The sequence below is a fragment of the Papilio machaon genome, chromosome 21 (assembly GCF_912999745.1).
Source record: "Papilio machaon chromosome 21, ilPapMach1.1, whole genome shotgun sequence".
NCBI classification, from domain to species: domain Eukaryota; kingdom Metazoa; phylum Arthropoda; class Insecta; order Lepidoptera; family Papilionidae; genus Papilio; species Papilio machaon.
In genome coordinates this window covers 5,270,077-5,295,965 of record NC_060006.1, presented here as the reverse complement: position 1 = coordinate 5,295,965, position 25,889 = coordinate 5,270,077, and the positions used below count along the sequence as shown (strand labels likewise).

At 33.2% G+C, this 25,889-nt stretch overlaps 1 protein-coding gene across 2 annotated transcripts in view; it reads right to left on the bottom strand.

Annotated features, from left to right (window-relative positions):
- Positions 1–13,049, bottom strand: part of LOC106714490 (Fanconi anemia group J protein homolog) — a 46,321-nt gene extending 33,272 nt beyond the window's left edge. For both annotated transcript variants that reach the window (XM_045683049.1, XM_045683050.1), the window contains exons 1-2: positions 12,601–13,049; positions 12,111–12,222 (exon numbers count right to left, since the gene is read on the bottom strand). In XM_045683049.1, the coding sequence (XP_045539005.1) occupies positions 12,111–12,222; positions 12,601–12,957 (469 nt within the window). In that variant the 5' untranslated portion in view covers positions 12,958–13,049. The remainder of the gene's footprint in view (positions 1–12,110; positions 12,223–12,600) is intronic.
- Positions 13,050–25,889: the final 12,840 nt, after the last annotated feature.

The following is a 25,889-nucleotide window of genomic DNA, read 5'->3' as shown; positions in this document are numbered from 1 at the left end:
CTGACATATAACAAGGTATCAAAAGATAAAATCAATAGCAATCGCAATTTGCGGCATTCGCCCACTCTAGCACAATAAGCGACAACCCGACCGATGAATGGCCGATTGTCGCGTTCCAAACGATTAGCCCCGGGACGATTCAGCAAAATGGGATGAAAATGTCAAAATACAATCTCTGATGACGATCTAAACTGTCAAATATAACCTACATATCATACGGGATATTCAACCTTAACACTTAGAAATTAGAAGCTATCTCTATCCACCTATAAATGACACAATGGGATAATATCCAGGGTAACACTAGAACTTGTCCCGACGTTATTTGCGATTTTTGTCAATCGGTTTCAATCGTCTGCTTGTAAAGGAACAATCGAGGCATTGTACGGTGCTTGTGACGTTTGTATTGTTGGAAAGAAAACAGAAAGACGAGGTATACTTGTGTTTCTTATAACTTTGAAATTTACTTTTCGGGCTAAAGGCATCGGTGGAGTAGATTCGTTTAAAACTATATAGTTAAAGGTAAAAGAGATAAAAAGAAGAAGTTAGAAAATATTATCCTGTCTTATTTTTTTAACAGTCAACTTTTCTATAAGATTCATAGGTGATTCTCAAACCTTACTAAAATGTTACTTAACAAGTTGTTGGAGAAGCAATTAGTGGTAAGCGATTTGTTGTCATTTTATTATAATTTCATCAACACTCTAATCTTTTAAAATAACCGGTATAACATTTATTACAAGTTAAATTGGATTAGATAAAAATTTACGAATTTAATAAACAGCTACCTTGTCAAAAAATCCGTGATTTTATTTGTTTTTTTTTAAATCGCTACTCTATGGGTTTTGAAAACAAACCCAAAAGATCTTAACAGAGGTAATTGACTATGCCATTCGTACGATTGCTTCAGGGGATTTTCGGATTACATTTGGTGACATTAAAAAAAAACTATTCATGGACTTTTTTACTTTTTTATTATTCTAATATCTAGTTCTAAGCCCTTCTTCCAAACAAATTTTGTTAAATAACCAAAGGACTGTCCACTTCAAACAAGACAAGGGATGCGGGTCGACGATTTAACATCACTTAAATATACTTAACTCATACATATATACTAAGTGATAGCTAGTTTTTGTTTCTTTTAATCCAAAATTCGGTAAACGACAAAGCAGACTGGAAACATGTGTGTTGCGTTGCATCAGTTGGCCAATATTTCATAATGATTAATGTTTAGAAATATTAACTATCCGTAATCATTCTTTTAGATAAATAGAAGCAATTTAATCTATGTTATATCCCATTTAAAAAATCACTATCTTTTGTTAGAGAGAAAATCAACGCTGTGCCGGTGTATCGGCGCAGCACTAAACATGTCAAATATCAACGCTTACATCCCCTCACTACAGCTATCTGACACTTGTCTTGGGTGAGCGCGTCATTTGCGCCAAAACGATCAACATAAATAGTGTCTAAAACTTTGAAACTAGATACTTTAATATTAAAGTTCTGAAATTTAAATTAAAGTATAATGAACATTATTGGAGCGTCGAGCTCAGGGGTTAAGCCCTTAACTTGCAATCTGCAGGTTCTGGATACTAATCCCACCATGTACCGATATGTTTTTCGATTTACATATGTACCTACATTAATCTAACGTTCTTACGATGAAGGAAAACATCGTGATGCAAACCTGCACATATCTGAAAAGAAATTCAATGATATGTGTGAAGTCAACTAACCCGCACAGGGCCAGCGTGGTTGACTATGGTCTAGTCACCCCTAACTTGGGGTAGGCTCTGAGCCACTCAGTGGAGTCGAAGTTTTTCAAAGAAAAAACTTACATAATATACATAACAAACTTTTACATATAAGATAACAAGACGAATAATTACGTGACTTCTGTGACAAGTACACTCCACAGATATAAGGATCAACAATACACGTTAATTAAATTGAAGCGTACTTGAATCAGAGTTATGAATACGTACTTCAAATTAATGAATGTTTGTTGTATGTATAAGTTTTGTTCTTTTATGTTAACAAGTAAGTATATAAGAGCTGTAAACAAAATATCTGTCATTTTAGATGGCTCAAGAACCTCGCGGCCACGTGCCGTTTTAAGCCTTAAGCGCGGGTACACGTAAGTACCAAAACATCTAATCATAGTCATTCCACTGATTCTCTAAAATATAAAGATAGCATTTTGAGTTTGTACACTTGCTTTGCAGTGGAAACCTATGGTTAACATTTCCTTCACTAGATTGTTTTTTGTCTTCAAATTAAGAGAAAATTAGGCCTTGAAATAACGTAAATATTAAAAAACATACACTTAAATTTGCCAATCTAAAAAGTGTCCACAAAAATTGCTCATCATAAAAGAACATCTCTCAAAAGCGTACCAAAAGTTTGACAAAATGTAAAATATTTGAAGAGGGGTAGGTACATAATGCTATGTACAGTGTCAACGCCTAGAGGTGTACATATAAATACAAATACTGAGTACAAAAGGTACCAATGCAAGTCGTGTCACCAAGCGTCACACAACATGCCCTTCCTATTGAAATAATAATAATAAAGACCCCGTTTCCAAATAAATAACCACTCGTAAACATTTTACATACAACATCAAAGGCATATGAGGTTGACACTAAGCAGTGCCCGTGTCACATTCCCCTCTTGTGTTCCTTTTGTTATATCTTAATTCACACCCTTTACTCTACTAATCCACTTTTACAAAATACACTCTAATTCAAAAGCTTAAAGATCAAAATGGTTTGACTTCATTTAAATCAAAGCTCTTTTCAAATTCTAATTCTGAAATTCGCGTCAATACAAACTAGATTTTATTCCCTCTGAACAAGATTCATGTTTGATTGCATTTTATGCGTGTTTATTAGGGGTGTGCGTAGTTAAAAGCGGTTTTAAGCGCAGGGCTGTCGGCTCACTTTGTAATTAATACACTGGATAGCGTCATTGATATGCCAAATTGCCGGCTGCGAGACCAAAGATTATACTTTTTTTGGGACTCTGTACATTTCATTGATAGCGTTATAATTCTCTATTAGATTTTAGTATTGTATTACAATGGCGAAAGTGATTTGTATACGGGTTAAATAAATAAAGGACCCATTATGTGTTGCGTTGATTATCATTAAAAGACATCTAACAAACTGCAAACCGCTTTCTATATACAACTAACTACTAACTATATGTATAAGGAACTAGAAACAAGAAAGTTAAAAAATCTTTACATTTATTTTATGTCCAAATCTGTTATCATTTGAACAATAAGAGAAGTACATAGAATTAAAATTAATAGAATTAAACAAAAAGTAATTTACCCTAAAACTAGGTGAACTACGTTAAAGTAACCAAATCACACAAATAATAAAACTTTTGTAATTCATCTATATATATAAAAGAAAGTCGTGTTAGTTACGCTATTTATAACTCAAGAACGGCTGAATCGATTTGACTGAAAATTGGTGGGCAGGTTGCTTAGGACCAGGAAACGGACATAGGATAATTTTTACCCCGTTTTCTATTTTTTATTCCGCGCGGACGGAGTCGCGGGCGACAGCTAGTACTATATATATGAAAGAAAGTCGTGTTAGTTACACTATTTATAACTCAAGAACGGCTGAATCGATTTAGCTGAAAATTGATGGGGAGGTAGCTTGGAACTAGGAAACGGACATAGGATAATTTTTACCCCGTTTTCTATTTTTTATTCCGCGCGGACGGAGTCGCGGGTAAAAGCTAGTTTTAGATAATGTTCATCAACCTTTTTAGTATGTGGAAATTAGCTCAAACCTAATGGTAACGTCTTCATTGGATAGATGGCGCTGTAATCTAAAAGTATTATTTTGTTTCTCTCAAGGTAGTTTTCTGATTCCACCACAGATGGCGCTTAATTATATCTCATGCATCGAAATAAAACTTTAAGAAAAACTTACATTCAACAAACATTTGTCAAACATTAAGCTTTATGCAATACAGGAATAAACATGATTTTGACAAATGGTTGGACCAAACATCGGACACAATACAAAGTATAATATGACAAAAAAATCATACGAACATGTTAACGGTAATTGGAACATACAATTAATTTTCGTTTTTTGAAAAAAATCACAAGAAAAATAAAAAATCGGTCGAAAATAAACAATTTCAATGCTGATTAAATAAGAATTATTGGAATACTAAATATTGTAAATTCAATCTCGTAATACAAGGTAGGATTGTCAAGTTGAGTTTACGTTAACCGCACAAGTAAAAAAATTGCGTGAGAATAGACTCCATCGTTACCCCAATTCAAATCAACATAACATGTACCCATAAATCTCCAATTGATGTACAAGGCATTACGTCAACGAGCCCGTAAAATCGATTTAAACCTAAAAAAGTATCGTAATGAAAAGCAAAAAAAAAAAAACAAACAAATAAATGACGATACTAATTCGTATACAAAACCATCGGAATCGAGTCACGAAAGGCAATCCCACTATTAATAGATTGACGTGCTCAAAACTGTAAAATTACCATTCGGTATACGAATTGTTAAAAAAAAGGCTTCGGTAGGGGTAGGCGAAACGAAAAAAAAGAGAAATGGTTTCGTTGTAATGGACGATTAGGGGTAAGTCCCGTCACGAACCGAGCAGTATAATTTTAATGAGTTGTAAACAGGTATTGTAGAAAAAACAATGTGTAACAGCGCCCGATGAATTATAAAATATGTTACGCTGCCTGTACATATGAGCTATGCTCTTGGTAACATAGTGGAAAGAAAACCTCTATATTGTTAAAACGAACTTTTAAAGTTTTAAATGGAACTTACATCAACAAACATTCGTTAAAAATTGTGCTAAGCTAGCTAAATCTATTTGTATAAACTGTATAAAAATGTCAATAGCACTCATCTACAAGCCGTATTCATTGTGATATGGTAACTTAAAACTTATGATGAAGTCATAACTTGAATTAGTAATATCCGTGAAAATACACATGTAACCAAAATACGATCCCAAAGATAGTGATGTGATTTATTACAACTTAGGAACTTTTCATTTAAAAAACTTTACGATGTTACGAATAACAGCACTATTTTCAATTGTAGCTTAAACATATATCGACCCTTTTAACACACGTGATTACGACGATGCCACTTATACCGGAGTTTTAGTGATACATATTTAAAGGTAAAACATACTCTTTCATAACCACGTTTACATCTATAATATCAATCACTGGCAGTCAATATGTTAAAACACCTTTTACTAAACAGTGTCTTACAGTCAATGTTACATGAATTACAAATCTATTAGTTTTAAAACGAATCTAAAAACATCCTTTCCAAATATCGATATACGATTGGAATCTGTGGTTTGACATCACTACTGCAGACAGCATCTCGAATTGCCCTCCGCATCATTACTACGTGAACAATTAGTTAGGGAAATTATCAGGTAATTGGAGAACTTCGTAAACCGCAAGTTTGAACTTAGTTTGATGAGACTACGCTCTGCTAGTGCACGTATTCCGATTAAACATCAGAAAGACAAATTAATATTGACTATATGATTGAATCAACTAAAAAACCTTTTCCTAAATCCAGTCGCTTTTGATTGCTATAAAATTAAAAACTCTTGCAATACATTTTTCCATATTCTACACTTAATGAAATAAATTATAAGATAATCGGGGAGTTGACTTTACAAAGCGAATCAAAGGCAAAAAAAGGGCCTCAATTCCGTAGCTGATGAAAAGTTAGCGGCGGCGGGCCGCACGCGAATCGCCACATTTTATTTACGACGCTAAAACGGGACATTTAAAACAAATCTAACTGCTCAGTTCCACTTTATCGAATCAGCATTCAGATCTATTTTACAGGTAACTGTGGGCACGCGAACCTCAGATAGTGTCATTGGGAGTTTATTTCATATTAAAATTTATAGCGGGGACGAAGAGCGTAATTTTAAATAGAATTGATAAAGGATTTAGTGATTTAGGAAATCTAATAGTAAAGAAAACCGTGCCATATACCTAATATAATGTATGAATTAAATTATTTTTTACTTTTACATTTGCTTATCTACCGATATTAATATTTATTATATTAGGTAGATTAAGCAAAGATCAGTATTCCAATTGTCTTGTGAGCTGTCATTGAATTTATTTTTAGCTCAAATCTGATAGTATTACTTGTTCATTAAAAAATCAAGACAACATTTCGCTGACTGACTTTTAAAAACATACGTATCTAATCTGATTATTATAGTCGTTAGTTGGTCACATATAAATGAAATATCCTCGTTTTCATTGATTATAAATCTTACTAATATTATAAATGCGATAGTTTAGATGCATGGATAGATGGATGGATGTTTGATAGAAGGTATCTCTAGAACGGATGCATGAATCTGAATGAAATTTGGCATAGATGTAGAATATAGTCTGGAAGAACACACTAGGTACTAATTATTTTTTTAATTCCACGCGGATGGAGTCGCGGGCGACAGCTACTTGTTTATATATTATCTTAAGGAATAGCATGAAAATAAATAATTTCAAAAATACCCATTATTCAATGCATAAAACATTAATGTTCATCCATGCCGTGACAATAAAGGGGTATCAAAATTTGGAATATTTAAGCAGGCATTAGTCCCGATGGTATCGTAATAAAAACGAAGATTATTACACGATTCTACCGTTATCGATGTAGTCACTGACTTCCGGCATAAATTGTCTACTTACGCACTGACACGTCACACTATTTTACTGTTACTGCATACGAATTTAAAAATGTTTTCAAGGTGCCATAATTATAAAAGGGACGAAAGTATTCAGAAAGTTACACCCTCTTGTAAATTGCGAAAGATATAATAATAATAAATCTTTTAGAAGTGGTTTATTTTTTTCATTACTCAAGAAAAAATAATGTCTTCTATTGCTCCAATATCTATTAACAATCAAGGAACAACTAGTGCCTTTACACTATGACAAGAGAGCAACGGTGCCGCGCTTTATATGTTAAAATACCGGTAATACCAGTCCGGTTCCAACCGCAACCAATAATGAAAAGATAGTAGCGTTACCGTCTTGTCTCGATACGCCCTCCATTTACATCTCGGCGAGATAATAAATTTGCATGTAGTAGCGCGGGCTTACCTGAGCTTTTATCACGGACATCGGTACCTCCCGCGTCGCGGGAAGGGTTGCCGATGTCGTCGACAATCGTAAACGTTATTTATAACCCGGCCGCTATACTGTAGCTGCGACTTCGCTCTTCGCCGCCTCATTTGCATAGAAATTTATAGGTCGCGGTAGCTATGATCGGACCCTTGCCCGCTTCCGCGTCTGCCTCGGGAAGATTCGGGTGTCGGTGATAGAACCCAGACTAAATACTGTGGGGTGAATTAGATATTCAAATTGTAAGGCAAACTAATTTGTAGCATTGTATTTCTACATAGATTTTATAGTCAGTAGACGAATTAAAATAGCTAAAAACCCGTGAAGCTAAAACCAATAATTTTAAGTTTACCAAGCACACGATATGAAATCTAATTATTAAAGTCTAAAATAGATGCCATGGAAAATAGATATTTTATTATATGCGAGACAGGAATTTATGCACAGATCTAAAATCAAAAAACAAAGATTGTGCTCTAATTTTGAGCTCAGTAGTTTGAAAAGTATGTACATACCCTCTGAACAGTACTTTGTTGTACATGAAAATAGTGCAAAGGGAGTATTAAAACAATCAATACAATAATTACGCAGTCGTTTCTGAGACGTCGAGCCGTCACCGACGGAACACAGATTCCGAAACCTAATTCAATTTAGCCAAAGGGTTGGCAGTTACGCGGAACGCGGAAAAAAGCGTGGCAAGGAAAGGGCGAGGGAAGTCAGAGACATCTGGGGGCGGCGTCTGTCAACTCGCGTGCGGAGAACCTTGGTCGCTGTAATTGATGCGTTGCGGGTCGCAACAGCTTACTACATGTCGGAAGGGAATGAGTTTTTTGTTTTCGATCAATATTTACTGTCACTTACCCCGTATTGATGTGCCACTAAATAATCCACAGATTTTTTATTCTACGTAAATGCATTTGTATTCAGTTGGGTGGTAAAAAACACGTTGAGCTAACTAGTAAAACGCCGTGGGCTTACATAATGTGATGTCATATACTATGAATAAGTAACACTACTTACTAATGTCCCTGAGATTGAAACGCAACGAAAAAAAAAAACGAAGTTGCCACGATTCACGAACGTTATTTAGCATTTTTATTTCGTACCATCTAAGCATTTCGTTTCTCACGATTGACTCGTCAAAATTGCAGACATAAAAGAAAATTAGGCGCGATATTACTTTAAAAAATTGTCGTGCGGGGGTTGGCAGTTGCCACACGACAAAACCAAATGCATCGAGCCCGCCGTTTCTCACCAGACGTCAAAACTTAAAAAAAAAAGTCACCCGCGACTTATCCCTGGATATAATTAAGGTTTTCTTCTTTATCTTTTTGCATTTAAAGTTAGATTAGGAATGAAATATTGCATTTCTTTATTATTCGTAGGGAGTAAATACTTTCTATAGTTTTATATTCTATAGAAATAACATCAAAAATATTTATTTCCTTTCAAAATCTTTGCATTTACAAAACAACTAACGTAATTTTACAACATTTTTCAGTCACTACACAGTATAAATATACAGTCAAAACCGTTTATGGCGACATCGTTTAGAACAACATACCGGTTAAATTGACCAAAATCAAAGGTCCTGGCTGAATGTTATATACATATCTTTCCTATTAATACCTGTCACCGGTTGTTACAACTATCGGTTTTTACGACTCAATATGAGTAGTCCCTTCGATGTCGTTATAACAGATTTTGACTGTATATGACTCTTGCTTAAATAAATATAACGTACATACGTAATTGATTTGAGAAGTTTTCGTAGCCATATAAACGACGATTATTTTTTTTTTACCTTTTGAATGGTAGACGTTGAAACTTCTTATAAATTATTTGTAAATTGATCGACCCAATAAAATTATTGTATAAAGAAAATTTCCGTAAAAAAAGTTTATGAAACACTCTTTGTATTTGTTTTGGTAAGTAACTATTTCTTTATGGTTTCTTAATTAGAAAAGTTTTACACAGAATGAAAAAATCTTTCAAGTAAATTCGTAATTGATTTATGATAAAACTAGCTGTACCCGCGACTTCGTCCGCGTGAAATACTGTCTTCAGGTAGCATTTTTTACGCTTATTATTTTACTTAACCGACGTATTTATGTGTTGATTTATGGATGTAGAAAAACATAGCATGCAAAAAAAACATATTTAACAAAACAATCACCAAAACCTCATATAATCCCAAACAAAATTTCATCCCTTGTTGTTACTTAGTACCCTTGAGGGTAAAAATTTTAACAAAAATATAATTTCATATTTTTTTTATATCAGCCTTAAAGCAGCCTTAAAAATAAGTTTCAATCTTCTACTTGTAAAAATGGCGACCATTACATAAAAACTTTCAACCCCTTTTTCGTTAAAATGTAGCCTGTCTTTCCTCAGGCTTTAGATTAAATATTGGTGAGGGTAACAACAAAACAACCACCAAAACCTCACATATTGCCAAACAAAATTTCACGCCCTATTGTTATTTAGCACCCTTGAGGGTAAAATTTTTACAAAGATTTAATTTCATATTTATTTGTATCAAATTAGCAGCCTTAAAAATAAGTTTCAAGCTTCTAACTGAAAAAAATGACGATACTTCCATACAAATTTCCACCCCCACCTTCAACCCCTTTTTTGCATTAAAATTAAGCCTGTGTCCTTCCTCAGGCTCTAGAATATCTGTGTACCAAATTTCATTTAAATCGGTTCAGTAGTTTTAGCGTGAAAGCGAGACAGACAGACAGACAGATTTTCGCATTTATAATATTAGTAAGGATTAGTAAGGAAGTAAGGATTAATGTCTAAAAAAGAAAATGCCTTAAAAACATAAGATAAAATTATCATGTTGTAATGTCACCGTATTCCAATAAAATTTTAACTATATTAGCAAACATTATTAGTCTATTTTCTGATATCTTAGGTTTTATTTATTTATTTCATGATGTTGGTATTAAATTATCTTTTTTTACTTAATAAGTTTTCATTGTTTTAGTACAATTTGATATAAAATATAGTCGAAAATATACGCAAACTGAAATATAATATAAACGTACACAGTGTAAACGGGTCTTAATATAAATTTTTCGGTGTCACAAGTTGAGACTTTTTGACTTCCGAGGTCAAATGACTCAAAGTTACGAGTTTTGCAAACTTTACACGCGCCGTGATTTCACATCGTTGTGAAGGAAATTCTATACATATATTGTAAGAAAGTAAGTAAAGAGTACCTGCGTGATTGTGGAAGATCTGGTAATAAATAAAATGTAATTAAAATACACACAAACATTTGTTAAAAATTTTATGTCACACACCAGAGTATGAGGTAAAATTATTTCTATGTCTAAAAGTTGAAAAATAAATACTTACGGTAATATTGAAAAAGATAAGATAATTTTTAGGTCTGACATAAAAAAATTGCTATTTATTTTAATCTATATATATAAAAGAAAGTTGTGTTAGTTACACCATTTATAACTCAGGAACGGCTGAATCGATTTGACTGAAAATTGGTGGGCAGGTAGGCTAGAACCAGGAAAAGGACATAGGATAAGTTTTACCCCGTTTTCTATTTTTTATTCCGCGCGGACGGAGTCGGGGGTAAAAGCTAGTATTATATAATTAAGGGTTCGTGACACAAAAAGATTGACAGAAACAAAATTCCATTAAGATAATCATCATTAAAATCTTTTGCGACTTAATCGAAATCGATAAGTAAAATCGGATAACAAAAAACATTGTAAATATCAGTAACTTCCTTATACTTTAGAAGCCAGGTTGCATGCGGCAAATGCATTCAGTATAGGCTGAGCGCAATTTTCGTGTTAGGCTGTTTGCCGATTGTCGTGCGACAGTTTTTGTATGATTTATAAGTAGCTTGTCTTCTTGGTCCCGAGTTGGAGACACGCGAACACTTGTGATCAATTGTCGCTCGTTGCGGAAGACCTACGTAGCTTTATCTTCTGTCAGGTTTTACCTTGTAATACTAGGGGTGGCAATTGACTACACGTTCAATACACGAATTATATATTTATAAAAATACACAACATTCCTCAAAAATAGTTCTTATATTTCAACTCTTTATCTATGATAGCTGTAGCACGCGACTAAGTCCGCTCGGTATATAAAAAAAAATAGCCTACGTTTTCTTCCAGACTATGAACTAAATATATGGCAAATTTCGTCCATCCTTCCGTCCGTCCATCTATTCATCCATCGAAACATTGGCTTTTTTAATATCGGTACTAAGTAGTGAGGTAATATCAAGATATTATAATACTATATACAGCACCTGCATAAAAAGATATGATAAGATATTATCAGACGTTCTTACGGTGAAGGAAAACATCGTGTTCAACCAACCCGCACTGGGCCAGCGTGGTTGACTATGGCCTAGTCACCCCTAACTTGGGGTAGGCTCCGAGCCCCTAGGGTGGGGACATATACTGAGCTGATAATGATGATGTATAAGTAATAATTTATTTAAAAATCTAGCTTTTGCCCGCGACTTTGACTGTGAAGAATTAAAAAATGGGTGAAAAGTATGTCATGTGTTCAAGATGATTTCTGTGCTAAATTTCGGTTTGTTCGGCTGTAGAGTTATTGAGTAAATATGTGATTCAAACATATTCCACAGAAACCGTACACATTTCCAGGAAGATATATAGCTTATGAGTTCTTAAAGACTATGTTCTACATTCGTATCAAATTTCACAAAGATCTGGAGATAACTACTAACAGACATACTGAAAACTTATGCATATATCATATATAAGTGAGATAAATATGATAGACTGTACATTACAACACTTTTAAGTCCTTCAAGGTTTTGAAGACTTAATAGATTGGTAACACTATCGAAAAATATTAAGCTACAGTTAGTCAGCAAATAATGTCAAAGAAGATAAAATAAACATACTCACTGTTTTCATGACGAACCCATGCCAGCGCACCACATAACAAAGCCAATGTTTTGCCAGATCCGGTAGGACTTTCCAGTAAGCAGTTCTGACTTTTATTAATTGCAGTTATTACCTTAAATTAATTCATAATTTGTATTCATAGTTTGTATTTTTAGTTTGTAAGAAACTACAGTTTATTTGACAGCATATTATCAATCTCATTACTCTTCTTCGAGTATGTATTATTGGGGTCCTTTCTTTAAAACAAACAACTAGAAATCTACATACTGATATAGTTGGGGAAAGGTTTCATAAACCGCACCACAAACATGCTAGTGCATATATATTAATTCTAAACAGAAGAGATTATATGTTTAAGTATATGTTGTATATAAAAATCTATGCAAGTTTATCTATTGTATCTAAATAAACAACCATAGTTATCTTTTATTTCCGTACCTACTAAATTAATTTTATGACTTCAGTTTTAAAGTATAAAAATAATGTTCACCTTAAACATTAAAGCTGTCTGACAACCATAAGGTTTAACTGGTATATGAACTTTAATGCCACCAATCATTTGTTCAAATCCTTGTGGCTTAGGTATTTCTGGAGCTACTTGTGCCTTTCTTTCAATGTTTGGTTTGGTATTAGGAAATAGATTTTTAATTAATTCCTGCTTCTTTTTACGTAACTCGACCGTATTAGAGGGTTCTTCTTCATCCGAAGTAAGTTCATATACCACAGCTGGGCCCCGATTTTCATCGTCGCTGCTTATACTAATTGAATTCAATGGTAACGTCTTTTCTTCAGTTTCATCATTTAGTACAAAACTATCATCATCTTCTGATAGTTCTGCGTAAGACATTGTGTTAGCTTTTAAAGAAATTTAAGAAGATATACCAATACGACGTTTGTAAAAGTTCATAACACAATCCAACGAAGAGTTCTCGTACTCATAAAATACATTTATACTTATACTACTCTTATGATATGATTACTTAATGATAATTTTCAAATTAATAGTTTATTTTAATGTAACAAATAAAAAAAAAAACATTTCCACCAAAACGGTTTTTAAACTTTGTTTTGACGTTTGGCATGACATTGACATAATACGTTCGAAAACGATATTAATCCAATCGTCTAGTTTTAAAACGTGACTAAAATAAATGTAAAAAAACCCCACACTGGAACAAACTCAACTCATTGAGCAAGCGGAAAGTGAAAGTGCTAATGTTTTTTTTACTATTTTTGATTTTCCACATCTGTTATCTGTTATATATTATAAAAATACGATAATAGCGCGCCCTCTCGTCAGGTCAGAAAAGTTTGTAGAACCGTTGGTTTCCATCATTTTTAATATGATTTTCTTCAAATGTCAGATAAAGCCAAATTATTACAAAAATTTAAGTAAGTGAAAAAATCGAATAAAAGAACCATGACAACCGTGATAAGAAAAACATAAGATCAAGGGTAAGTGTATTTCAAATTAACATTTTAATTTTATGATTATCTTCGTCTTAAATGCTGCATTATAATGCTTCCTTATCCGAATTCATCAATCTGAAAACAAGATTTAATTGTAAATAAACTAGTTACCGATTATAAGAATTATAATATGGAAGTTAACTTTTATTTGAATAGAATCAATCATATGGAATCATTAATTATTGGTTAATTACAGCCACAAATGTTATCTCATAATACGGTACCCAATAACATTATTTGGATTTCCAAAATAACCCTTTTTTAAATATAGTAAATTAGTTGTCGCCTGCGACCCCGACCACGTGGAATTAAAAAAAGAACATAATAAGTAGCCTATGTGTTCTTCCACAATATCATCTACGTTTAAGTCAAATTTCATCGAGATCCGTTGAGCCGCTCTGAAGATACCTTAAAACAAACATCCTTCCATTCATCCATCCATCCAAGTACCTGTACTCCAGTGTCTGTGTCCTTATTTTATTTAGGGTTTTGCAAACATATAGGAAAACATAGTTAGAGCAACCGCCCATGCTAGCCAACACATTTTATATTAACTTGTTTTAATTTAGTCAAATAATAAAGGGAAATACTACAATTTTTCTTTAAATCACTAAAACAGCATTAGTAAATTTTGACTTTGACAGAGTTATAGAATCGAAATAAAAAATATTTTGCTGCCAGTGTTATAGATATACCACTCTGTTTGACAGCCAAACAGTAAAAAACCTCCATGGATATTGACCATAAAAGGCGGAAGGTAAATTCAACAGCTCGTACTTAAAAAATCTAATTCGTATTCAAGGATGTTGAATAAGTACATCAATTTATTACAAAGTAGATCACATATAAAAATGTGACAAAATGAATAAATGTGTTTTATTGTTCACCCCCCATTAACATTTTGGCGCTGCACCGCTCCCGCTTCCCGCCAAAATGCGGCGCCATTACACGAGTGACTTGTCTGCGAAAGTTATGGTGCGTTATAATTTGGTTTATAACCTGACACCACGCTGTTTAGCCAACGCAATTAGATCGAGTCGAGTAAAATATTATTAACAAAAATAAAATAAATGATAATAGCAATTGCAAAAACAGAATGTTTGAAAACTATTTTTTTTTAGAAAGTTTTGTATCTGACCTTATTAAAACCTATAATTACAATGTATAGTTAATAAGTATTTTTAGGAGAGAACTGCTTTTTCAATATCTAGTCTAGACTCCAGATCTTACCTACATTCTGAAAATATGATTTTTAAATACAAATAAGATCGTAGTTACACACGTATCCAAATGTGGGCCGTGTCACAAAAGCTTTAAGATATCATGTTACTTCTTCGAAAGTTTCCGGAAATTTTTGTCAATTGAAATTCAATCAAGCGCTAAAACGGCTTGACCTGTTACGCCCGACGTCATTATAGTAGCCTAATACCTCGACGAAACTTAAGAAGCCTCTAATTAACTTTAATCTGCTTTAATCTTATCTTTGGTGTTAATATGGAAATTATCATCAACAAAAATGGACTGACATTCGTGAGCTAAATATCATTGAGGAATAATTAACTAATAATTATTAAATATATTTTAATTCTGCAAAGTAATGAGTCACCAATTTTACGTTCCCTTGACTTAAAATTTGACAAGAGATAGCTCACCTTACTTATGTAGTTGTTAATCGGGTATTAGAGAAGTTATTTTTCCATTAATTAACACTTTAAATCAATTCTATTTAACAAAGTATGTTTTTCAAACCAAAAAAGAAACTAAACTAAAACATAACAAAACAAAATATGCATCTTTATTCAAGGATGTCACCCCAGTTTTCGGGCCATTCAACAGTTTATGTCCGCCTTTTAATACGATTCCAACAAATTGGTATACGTCGTAAATTATAGTGTGAAGACGCGGCCCTTGTTGTCCCCTTTAACTTCATAAATGCGTTCGTATTACGATATAATAAATAACTATAAACGTTTTAAACGTCCGTTGACATTGCTAGATGGTTATTACAAAAAAGGTACAATCACAAGGGCGTCGCGGGCCAATGATCTAGGCTAGATCTAGGGGGCTAAGAGTAAAAATCCTTTCTTTTATTCCAAAGGGAACGCTTATTAACAAATATGTAGTTTTGAATTTATCTATGTGAACCTTATAGATAAAGATTGTATGCATCTTAGTATTTTGTAGTATTTTAAATTTTTTCAATTCTCTACTTCTTCGGCAACGTATGTAATGTATAATAAGTAAAAATCAAGAAAAAATTATATATATAACATGCTTGTATATTTTTAAGGTAGAATAAATTACTTTCTTTAATTTTATATCCGCATAAGAAATGCAGAAAATAAATATTCGTAAAAGCAGTCGACTTATTCAGAAGGTTAAAATTTTTAATCTATGTATGTAAAAGTATTCAAGTATTATACAATCAGTCGATAGTAAAGTAGGCATCGACTGTCTACGCCTAACTTTGGCGTCAAAACAGTGGCTCGTCCCTACCAATTATTGACATGCTTTATTACTCCTCTATCTAAGGCGCGCTTTTATCAGCGTATGTCGCTTCACCCGATACGACATAACACATACACTATTTCAATTAATAAACACAAATTTGAACCTTATTACATACGCATAGAAACTTGTCTACATGTATATGTTCAGTTTGTCAGCCAATAGTTGCGTTTCTACTTAATTTGATGGAAAAAGTTTTGGTATCGAAGTCATTTATGCCAGACATTATCAGCGGGGGTTCGCGTGGAATTCAGACGGTCAATGAGCTGCTAAGATTGATATCTCAAAGAGCGAAATGTGTTTTTGTTGTTGCAAACACAGTTTATTGTAGTGGACACTACATGATCTGTTAACTTGGCAGTTAATCTAAAAGGATATTGCCAATAAAACTGCGAAGGAAGTAATTAAAATGGATCTATTTGGGAATCAGTGATATACCTATCACTAAAACTTTTATTTTTGTCAAGTTATAATTATTGTATGTATATATAATGCATCCGATATGAAACTAAAATATTCCTATTATCCATGGTTTATAAAAATACTAACTCCTCATAGAATATGAAAGATTTAAAGTTATTCAAATCATCATCAACCTGCCCTTATCCCTATGGAGGGTCGGCACAGTATGTACTACTCCTCCATACATCTCTATCAGCCGTCATATCTGAATTTACCCCCTTCTTACGCATATCCTCTTTCACACAATCCATCCATACTTTCTTTGGTCTTCCTCTACCTTTATATCCATCCACATTCAATCTCATTACTTTTTTGTTTATATGATTATCATCCCTCCGCATAACATGTCCAAACCACGCTAACCTTCTGCTCCTCAATTTCTCGATAACTGGCGCTACTTTCAAACTTCCTCTGATATGCACATTCTTAACTTTATCTTTTCTTGTCACACCACACATCCATCTTAGCATACGCATCTCAGCTACATGCAATCTTCTTTCATCCGAAACCTTGGTGGCCCAACATTCAGATCCGTACAATAAGACAGGTCTTACGATTGACTTGTAGATCTGTCCCTTAAGCTAATTTAAAGTTATTCAAATCGCGCGCAATAATACGAATATAGATATGCAGTCTTCATTAAAAGACCTTCATATTTTACTCAACTTTACGTAAATAACCTACAAGTATTGTTTTAAATAAAAACGAAATGGGCATAGATAAATTATTCAAGCCCGCTAGCGCAGGAGTCGTGTGACCAGTGCGGGCGGCTCGCAATCAGTCGATTCAGTTTGCGCATCCGACCATACGTCTCGTGTCTCCCCTTCGTCGCCTGCTGCCTGCTGTCATCCTGCTCTATTTTTTTATTGTACTTTATAATGTGATATACTTTTATTTACACAAGTCTTTGATGAGTAAACTGATACTACGGACACCTTCGGAGGCCGATGTCTTAGGAACTTTTTCAACAATTAGGTCTTTGATTTTTGATACATGACAATAGTATAGAATTATTTTCTAGATAGATTGATTTTAGATTGGAAACAAAATCATTAGACACGTGAACACAGCACAGAGTTTTTATAAAAAGTTTATATATTTTTTAATTATTAATGTCTATGGTTTTCGATAATAATCTGTCAAAAACATTGTTCGTAACCTAAAAGTAAAAGTCGTCTATATTTATTTATTTATTTCTTATTTGAATTCCCGATAGTTATACCGAAAATGGAATTGCATGATTAAGTTTAGTTGGTGGTCGTAGTCGTAGACAATTCGCGGCACATTCTACTTACTATCCAGACTACAAAATATTGCACATACCGTAGTAATTATCATTAAAATTATTTAAACAGGTGTTGTTATAAGGTTCTCAAAAATATTCTTTTACAACATACAGTATGTTCGAAAATACACGAATTTTTTTTATATTATTTATCTGTACTGTTAAAAATTGTCTATTGAATTATTAAAACAACATTCTAATTCAAGAATGCTAATGTAATTAAAATTTTATTCACCATTTAACAGATTACATTAAGTGAATCAAATCCAATTAGACGGTTTGTTCAAAAATATAATAATTCGGTTAATAGTTGCTTAGTAGACATTGCTAAATTTAACAATGTTACGAATTTACACTTGTTACAAGAATAGTCAAAGTTGAAAAGGAACATCAGACATTATTTTCCAGTCGAATAAGATGCATTAGCTCCCCTTATCATCTGTTAGTGACAAATGTCGTAAACAGGATCGATTTCAGCCGACGATATTTATTGTTAGTTCATTTAATTACTTTCATACATTCACTTACACAATATGTTAAGTAAAATGATTTTTCCTTTCGCTTATTATTAAAGTAATCTTTGAGTACCCTCCATGTTGACAATAGTTTTTTTTTTATAAAAGATTCAGTTAGTTATCATTTTATTTATGTCCTGTAAATATATATATTTTTAAATTTTTTATTTTTCAGATACGTCATCTATCTCGTTATCGCTATCACCACATCATCAAAGCGCTACAACTATTCTCTGAATACATCGACTAATGAGTACATAAGTAAGTTAACTAAGTTTTAAATTATATGCTAAAATCAGAAATAAAATGATTTTGCACCACAGGACGGGAACAATAGACAAAAAAACTTGAGAGGTGTCAAGGGACACCCGGATGGAACGAAGTTCCTTTCGATTAATTAGTGAAGAAACCAATGTTTATTCTATGAATAAAAAACTTAAGTCTTCACAAGAAGTACATTTTATTTCTATGAATTTTCGTTATATATTGTCACGTCGTTGCCATGGTGAAGTAGCGCTCATTCGTCGTTAACATAAAAAGTGTCGTGACAACTTTTCGTAAGATTTTTTTCCGTCTAACCCCCTTTCACAACGCGCGATAAGGAACTTCGTTCCAAAAACATAGCGATGACTAACAATTACATATTTAGCAAAGACGTATATCGTATTTTTTTTAATGCAAGGAACTTGAAATAAAACTCATTTTCAAAATTCCAATAAAAATGTAAAAAAAATGATAAAGTCAATTTTGAAATTGGAACACCATTAATTTAAAATAGGCATGCACTGTATCAGTAAAAAGTGGCACTAACAGTTCTCAGTAGTGTTAATGTGAAGTCGGAATGCCTATAGAGGCTTGAAATATGCTGTACCGGATATATTTATGTGAAGTCTGACGGCATCCGCACCTGCTTTAGTCCGTGAGGTCCAACAAATACGCTGCAATTTATTTTGCACTCGTTTTAATTGCTTATTGACATATTATATTAAATGGCAATTATTGTTTTGATCTTTAAAAATTATTGATACTAACGTAAATGTTAGGAATTAAAAAAAAATGAATAGACGACAAACAAACGAGTATATTCTTTTTTTTCTTACTCGTAAATTTATATTTTTAATGATAGTTAATTAAATTAAGTAAATAATTCATGAATGGAATATACTATTGTATTGGATTCCAGATTGGAAAAAATTAGACCTTGTTTTAATTTCTTAAGTAGGTTCTTTTGCTTATTTATTCCGTTTTTTTTTTAAACTATTATACTGTGCACGTAACTGTTTAAGCGTCTAAAAATAATTGTTGTTGGTGATCTTGACTCTCAGATCGGTTATTAATTTTAAGGTTATAACACCAGGTAATTTTAATGTTGTCAGTTTGACTTTCAGTGGTCGATGCGTGTGTGGTCGATTTTCACCTTTCACACGAATGTTTAATTTTTCACTTACCAACTTTTCCTTCCCTTGAATGATGTCTGTCATTTTTTTCGGGAAATAAATCTGAAACGAGCCCGCCCCCGTTGGAACAGCAAAAGACAATCACAAGCTCATTATCCGAGCAACGCTGGCTCACGCGACCCACTCTATCATTTTTGACAATTTTTATACTGTGATGTTGCTGCCTTCATTTTTTTAAAGGCCGGCTAAATGTCCCGTTTATGTGATCATTTATTAAAAAAGTTTTTCCATTTCTTTAACATGATAGCTTGTGTGTTGTAATGACTAGTTATCATCATTATGTATGTTTTTGACCCAAAAAGATGGCACGATGTTCAAAAGTTAATCAGTAGACATTTTGTCACTGTTGCCCATTTTATTGAAGAATAAGTTAGCATTTTTCGCTTCAATGTTTGGTCACTCCTAAAGCTACGGCCTCTGTTTCGACACGTGTACTGTAACTCGAATTCTACCCTCAATTGTTACTTGAATGGTTTAATGTAGGCAATATTTTAAGGTCCGCTTGTCCGGGACTAACGCCCCCAGTGTCGGCTCGCAATCGGAAAGCCATTACAGCGACAGTTCACTATCACTCCGCCCTTATGGACACAAGTCACGGAAACTTCTCGCTTTTGTTTTCTTAAATGGGGTGCGTTGATTAAACATGTATCGAATGGGTAAGCTTGAACGTTTTGTTTATGTCTTTTGATTTGTAGAAACTAAGCAACGATGAGGTTTTATTTAAAGCATATCTTATTTATGTCCTTCTTACAAAATTCGCAATCAATTTACGGTTGAATAGATCGTCCAATTATTTGGAGATTTCTTTTTTAATTCTACGCCAATGTAAAAATATTTGGTCAAATTGACCATACTTTTCATACAAATATTTACAAATAAAAATACCTGCTACTATTATAAACGGTTACTGAAGTTTCGTTAATCGATCTGTTGTTTTAGAGTTACAAAGTTTCAATGAAATGTCAAACGTGTATTTATTAATTATAGAAGGTGTAACAAAAAGTGATGCGCGAGCGAGGCGCTGGCGTTGTTATGAATGCGATGGGGTCCGGCGTCTTGGCATCAGCTGCCAATGGAGATGTTAACACGCCGTTATTGCAGGTTTCACTTTAAACGATCCTAGACTCGGCTTTCACGCCGCGGGAAAATACGCTTTTATTTTTGTTCCTTACTAGACCACAATATTATGTTCGAAGAACTGGTCCAAATAATTTAACTGTACGACTCAGAATCGGACGGTCACTAAAGAGCCACTTAGTAGTAGTCTAGATGAAGTTTGTGAAATCTACAATAGGCGAATGGTTAAGTAAAGCAATCCGAATTATGAAGTAAGAGATAGCATTTAATGATTTATTTTATACTGGTATTACGTTCAAGATATTTCTTCTTCATGTCGTTTGGTATTACATTACGCTTTTTGTTTAAAAATTATAAAAGAATATAACTGGCATGTAAGCCAAACGTAAAATGTAACACTGTCAACTGCGACCAGGTGTTGTAATGTCATTAATATCAATTGCATATTGACCATGCGCCACTTTCGAGTGGTCTTCGGACCAGCATAACTTGACACCTCGCTCCCCTGCAACCTTTAGTTTTAATAGACGTATAGGGGAAATTCTAGAAAAGGTCGTAGTTCAAGATTATTCGGCTATTAAATATTTTATGAGTCGATTTCTTTTACGTTAAGATTAATGTAATATTGTTCAAGTAACTTTGTTTTTTTATTTGTACTGTTTACATTAAAAATAATTATTTCATTGATTATTGATATTACTTCAATGAACTTCGTAATAGCAAATTACAGGCAATAAAAGAATAATGCATCCAGTTTTATTGAGATCCATGACATTTTATTTTTAAATGAACTGAATGTTCCAAAGCACTATCACAAGAAAGCCATTCGCGTTAATTAATTAATGAGTTCAGATGACAATTAGCTTATAAAGTACCTAGTCAAATTAGAAACTGACTGAAATTCATAATCTGTCGGTGACATACAAAAGTAGAAACTCAGGCGAAATCACATGGTGACATGAGCACGGTGATTACAAGTAGAGTGATCGGTTCGCGCCGTCCGGCACAGGCATTCATTCCATCACCGCGGAGCAGTTCACTCGAGTCATTCGTTCCACCGCTGTCCGAGGCATCGGGGCGCAAGAGTCAATAAGGGCTGCAAACGGGGGATGTTTGTCGAGATCCGTTCGCCCGCTCAATTATATTAAGATTACATATTTATCTCCAGAGACGGACGCTTTTCTTATAGGGGTTCGAGCGTGGATCATTCTAGAGTTGTTTAAAAAATCTTGCAACTTCATAAAACATTGAAATGCTTTCATTCTTCACAAATTCGTAATTGATTCCTTCGTGAAACTAAAAAAAATCTCTACTATGAACCTGCAATAGGGATGTACGTACGTATGTATCTTTATCATTCTTGTTTTTAAAAATACAATATTTGATTTGAAATCGTAGTAATTTACACAAAACAGTTTAAAGTGCATAATAGCTCAGTCACATTAGTTAGACATCGAATTATTAGATATTAAATGACTCACTCAGACCTAGTTTTACAGCTCTATGAATTCCCGACACAGTCCGAACGTTTGATCCCCAATATTGATTCCGGGATCAGCGGCGACTCCCGACTGATCTTATCATTATAGCAAATGCTTTGTTGTTCCTCTCTTATAGGATTTGTATAGTTGTAAACTTGATTTGCGGTTTACTTTATAAAGATATCTAGAGAAGAAAGCTTTTAATCGATTGTTAATTTTGTTTAAATTTTGTAAATAAATTTATTTTTATAATTTACTTTAATAAGTATAAAATTATTTAGTAATTATAATAGAAAGAGGTTGAACAAGTTTCAAAAATTACCAAACATAACTTTAGTAATTTTTTAGCCGATACAATGTATCTGGCCAGTACCTAACTTACAAGTGTAGAGAACCATGATATTCTTATAGCATAAAAAATAAAAAAGTAATTTGTGTTTTTCCCGTAGCTAGTGATTAAGTTGCTGGCGAATAATAAGCGAGGCGATGTCGCGTCACGGCGGTTACCTTTGATATGTGGGTGTGTGTGATTTTACAATTATATCACTCAGCCGTTTAACGACGGAAGTGTTTTGATGTGGGGTCAATGACCTTCCCGTGTGAATATTGACTCCACATCCTTTAATTTTCCAATTTCAATTTATTAAAAGCCTAGGTAACTCCGTCTCAGTTTTGCACAGCTAACAGAGAAAATAGGTAAATTTTACTATATTTTTTTTTATAAGAGAAAGGGGCAAACGAGCGGCGCGAACACCGAAGAGATCATCGACGTCCATGGACATCCGCAACACTAGGAGAATTGCAGATGCGTTGCCGGTTAAATCTATTTAACTTACGACCTAAATAGTAATTAAAAGAATAAGATAAAAGGTTTGTTGTTTAGGTATATTTCTCATACTTAATTAAGGCACTTCCTAAATGAATTACGGCCCTTAGTGTGAGACTAAAATTATTACAATAAGTATGACTAAGGTTAAATATTGAAATTAGATACAATGATCATTTCATAGTGTTCCAGATTAAATTATAAGTTAACTAAGATATATTATTTTTTTATGTATACAATGCAGTCTTTAACTTTGTTAGTTAAGTTAATGAATAACGTAAATAACTTCCGTCACATTACAAATGATAGCGTTAACTCAAGCTTCTCATGCTTTGTTATTACAATAATAATTAATTAATTAGCAATCCAAAGCAAAGCGTTGTTCAGACACGTTTTTTTCCCTCGTGATAACATGTTAAATGTAATTTCTGTGTAACACCGATTGTTAAGTTCACTTTCATGCCAATTTGCTAGACAATCAATGCCACGTAACTTCACATAGTTACGTCCTACCTGTGTAACATATTTTTTTATCTAATTTATACTTTATGACCTATAAGAATTTAAAAAAAATATTGACAGTGGCTACCTAGACATACACAGACATAATCTAATATATAAAATTCTCGTGTCACAGTTTTCGTTCCCGTAGGTACTCCTCCGAAACGGCTTGACCGATTCTCATGAAATTTTGTGAGCATATTCAGTAGGTCTGAGAATCGGCCAACATCTATTTTTCATACCCCCCCCCCCCATTTTTTAACTGCGCGCGGACGGAGTCGCGGGCGACAGCTAGTACATAATATACAATTCCTAACCTAGGAAGATTAGATGATCAGACAATATACAGTTTCTATATTTGAATTAAACAAAACAAGTCATTTTACTAATATTATAAATGCGAATGTTTAGATGGATGGATGGATGGATGTTTCTTTGAAGGTATCTCCGGAACGGCTGAAAGAATATTGATAAAATTTGGGACAGATGTAGATCATAGTCTGGAAGAACACATAGTCTACTTATTAAGTTTTTTTTTAATTCCGAGCGGACGGAGTAACGGGCGACAGCATTAATATAAAAACCAACAACTTTTAGAGAATTTGTTGTAGTTTCTATATTTATTACGATAAAATTGAATAATAATGATGTTTGGTTTATTGTTTACTATGCCCATTTTTATATTTATTTTGCCAGTTTTAATGTGCACAGAGACAAAATAAATTGTAATTTTTAATTGAAAAAAAAAACATGTCTCCGGTAAGCTAATAGTTTTAAAACTATCAAATAGAAGTGCATTGAACCTCCGCATATCAAAATTTAAAATGTTGGTAACACTCCGCTGTGTGCAGCTGAAGTTAGGTCAAGATATTTATGTGGTCAAAAACGCTCAGTATCACTTAAAAAGGCATTTAAATACTTTTGGCATAGCGTAAGCACCATAAAATGTATCTAAAAACCTTTTAAAGAGAATTTTTGTCTCATTCTTATAATTATTTTTGATTTTTGCTCGTAATTGGACGAGAATCGAAAAATTTTGATGGTACATCAACGCGTTTTGTCAACACTTAAGCGAGCTGACGCATTATGAACTGACGAGGAGATAATTCCACACCTTTCAAAATTAAAAAAATAAATTCGCAGTCGTAATTAAAGATGCGTTAGATGAAGATAATTGAGTAAATTAAGGAAAATCTTCAGAATAAAGTCGAGTTTATTGGTTATTTTTTCCACAGTTGTGGGTCCGTCGGACTCACACTTAGATATATTATCCTGTAGGAAGGTTCCTGGGACAAGGAATCGTTGGAGCTGATCGTTATGAACCAATTAAATTGTAATTTTAGAAATTAAGAAAACTGTTTTGATTTAGTAAAAACATTTAATAAGTTTAGTTGTTTTCTGTATTTTAACATCAGCATAATTATGTTCGAATTCGAGGGCTAATCATTATTGACTTAATCCATTTATTTGTCTGACATTTGGTTTAAATTTTGGTTGTGATCGATATATTCAATGATGGATTGACCTGATTTTTAAAAACAAATTATACAAATTAGTAATAATCTAATATATAAAAATCTCGTGTCACAGTTTTCGTTCCCGAAACGGCTTGACCGATTCTCATGAAATTTTTTTAGCATATTCAGTAGGTCTGAGAATCGGCCAACATCTATTTTTCATAACCCCCCCCCCCCCATTTTTAACTGTGCGCGGACGGAGTCGCGGGCGACAGCTAGTATAATATAGGTAATATAGTTAATAAGAATTACACATGTGTCCTATGTAATTTGTCATCATCATCTCAATCAAAATCATTAATTGGTATACACATTATCCAAAATGTATCAGTAAATTTTTAATATGTTTCCATTTAATATGTATGCTTTTGGCGTGATTAAATAAATAAATAAACAAGTTTTCATTTATTTTAAGCTTTAGTTCCCTCATCATCATCATCTCCCTGGCCTTTTCCCACTCACGTGGGGTCGCCACACGAGGTTTTGTAAACCTTAAAGGTTTAGTTCCATTGAATTATATTTTAACTATAGCTGGATAATAAAACAGAGGTCTAAAAACTGAGTTGTGTATCCACAAAAGTATATTTCTGAAACATATAACATCTATACAAAGTTTCTTTTCATTAAATATAATAAAATGTGAGTTAATTTTTCATTATAATTAACATTTTTTTCTACCT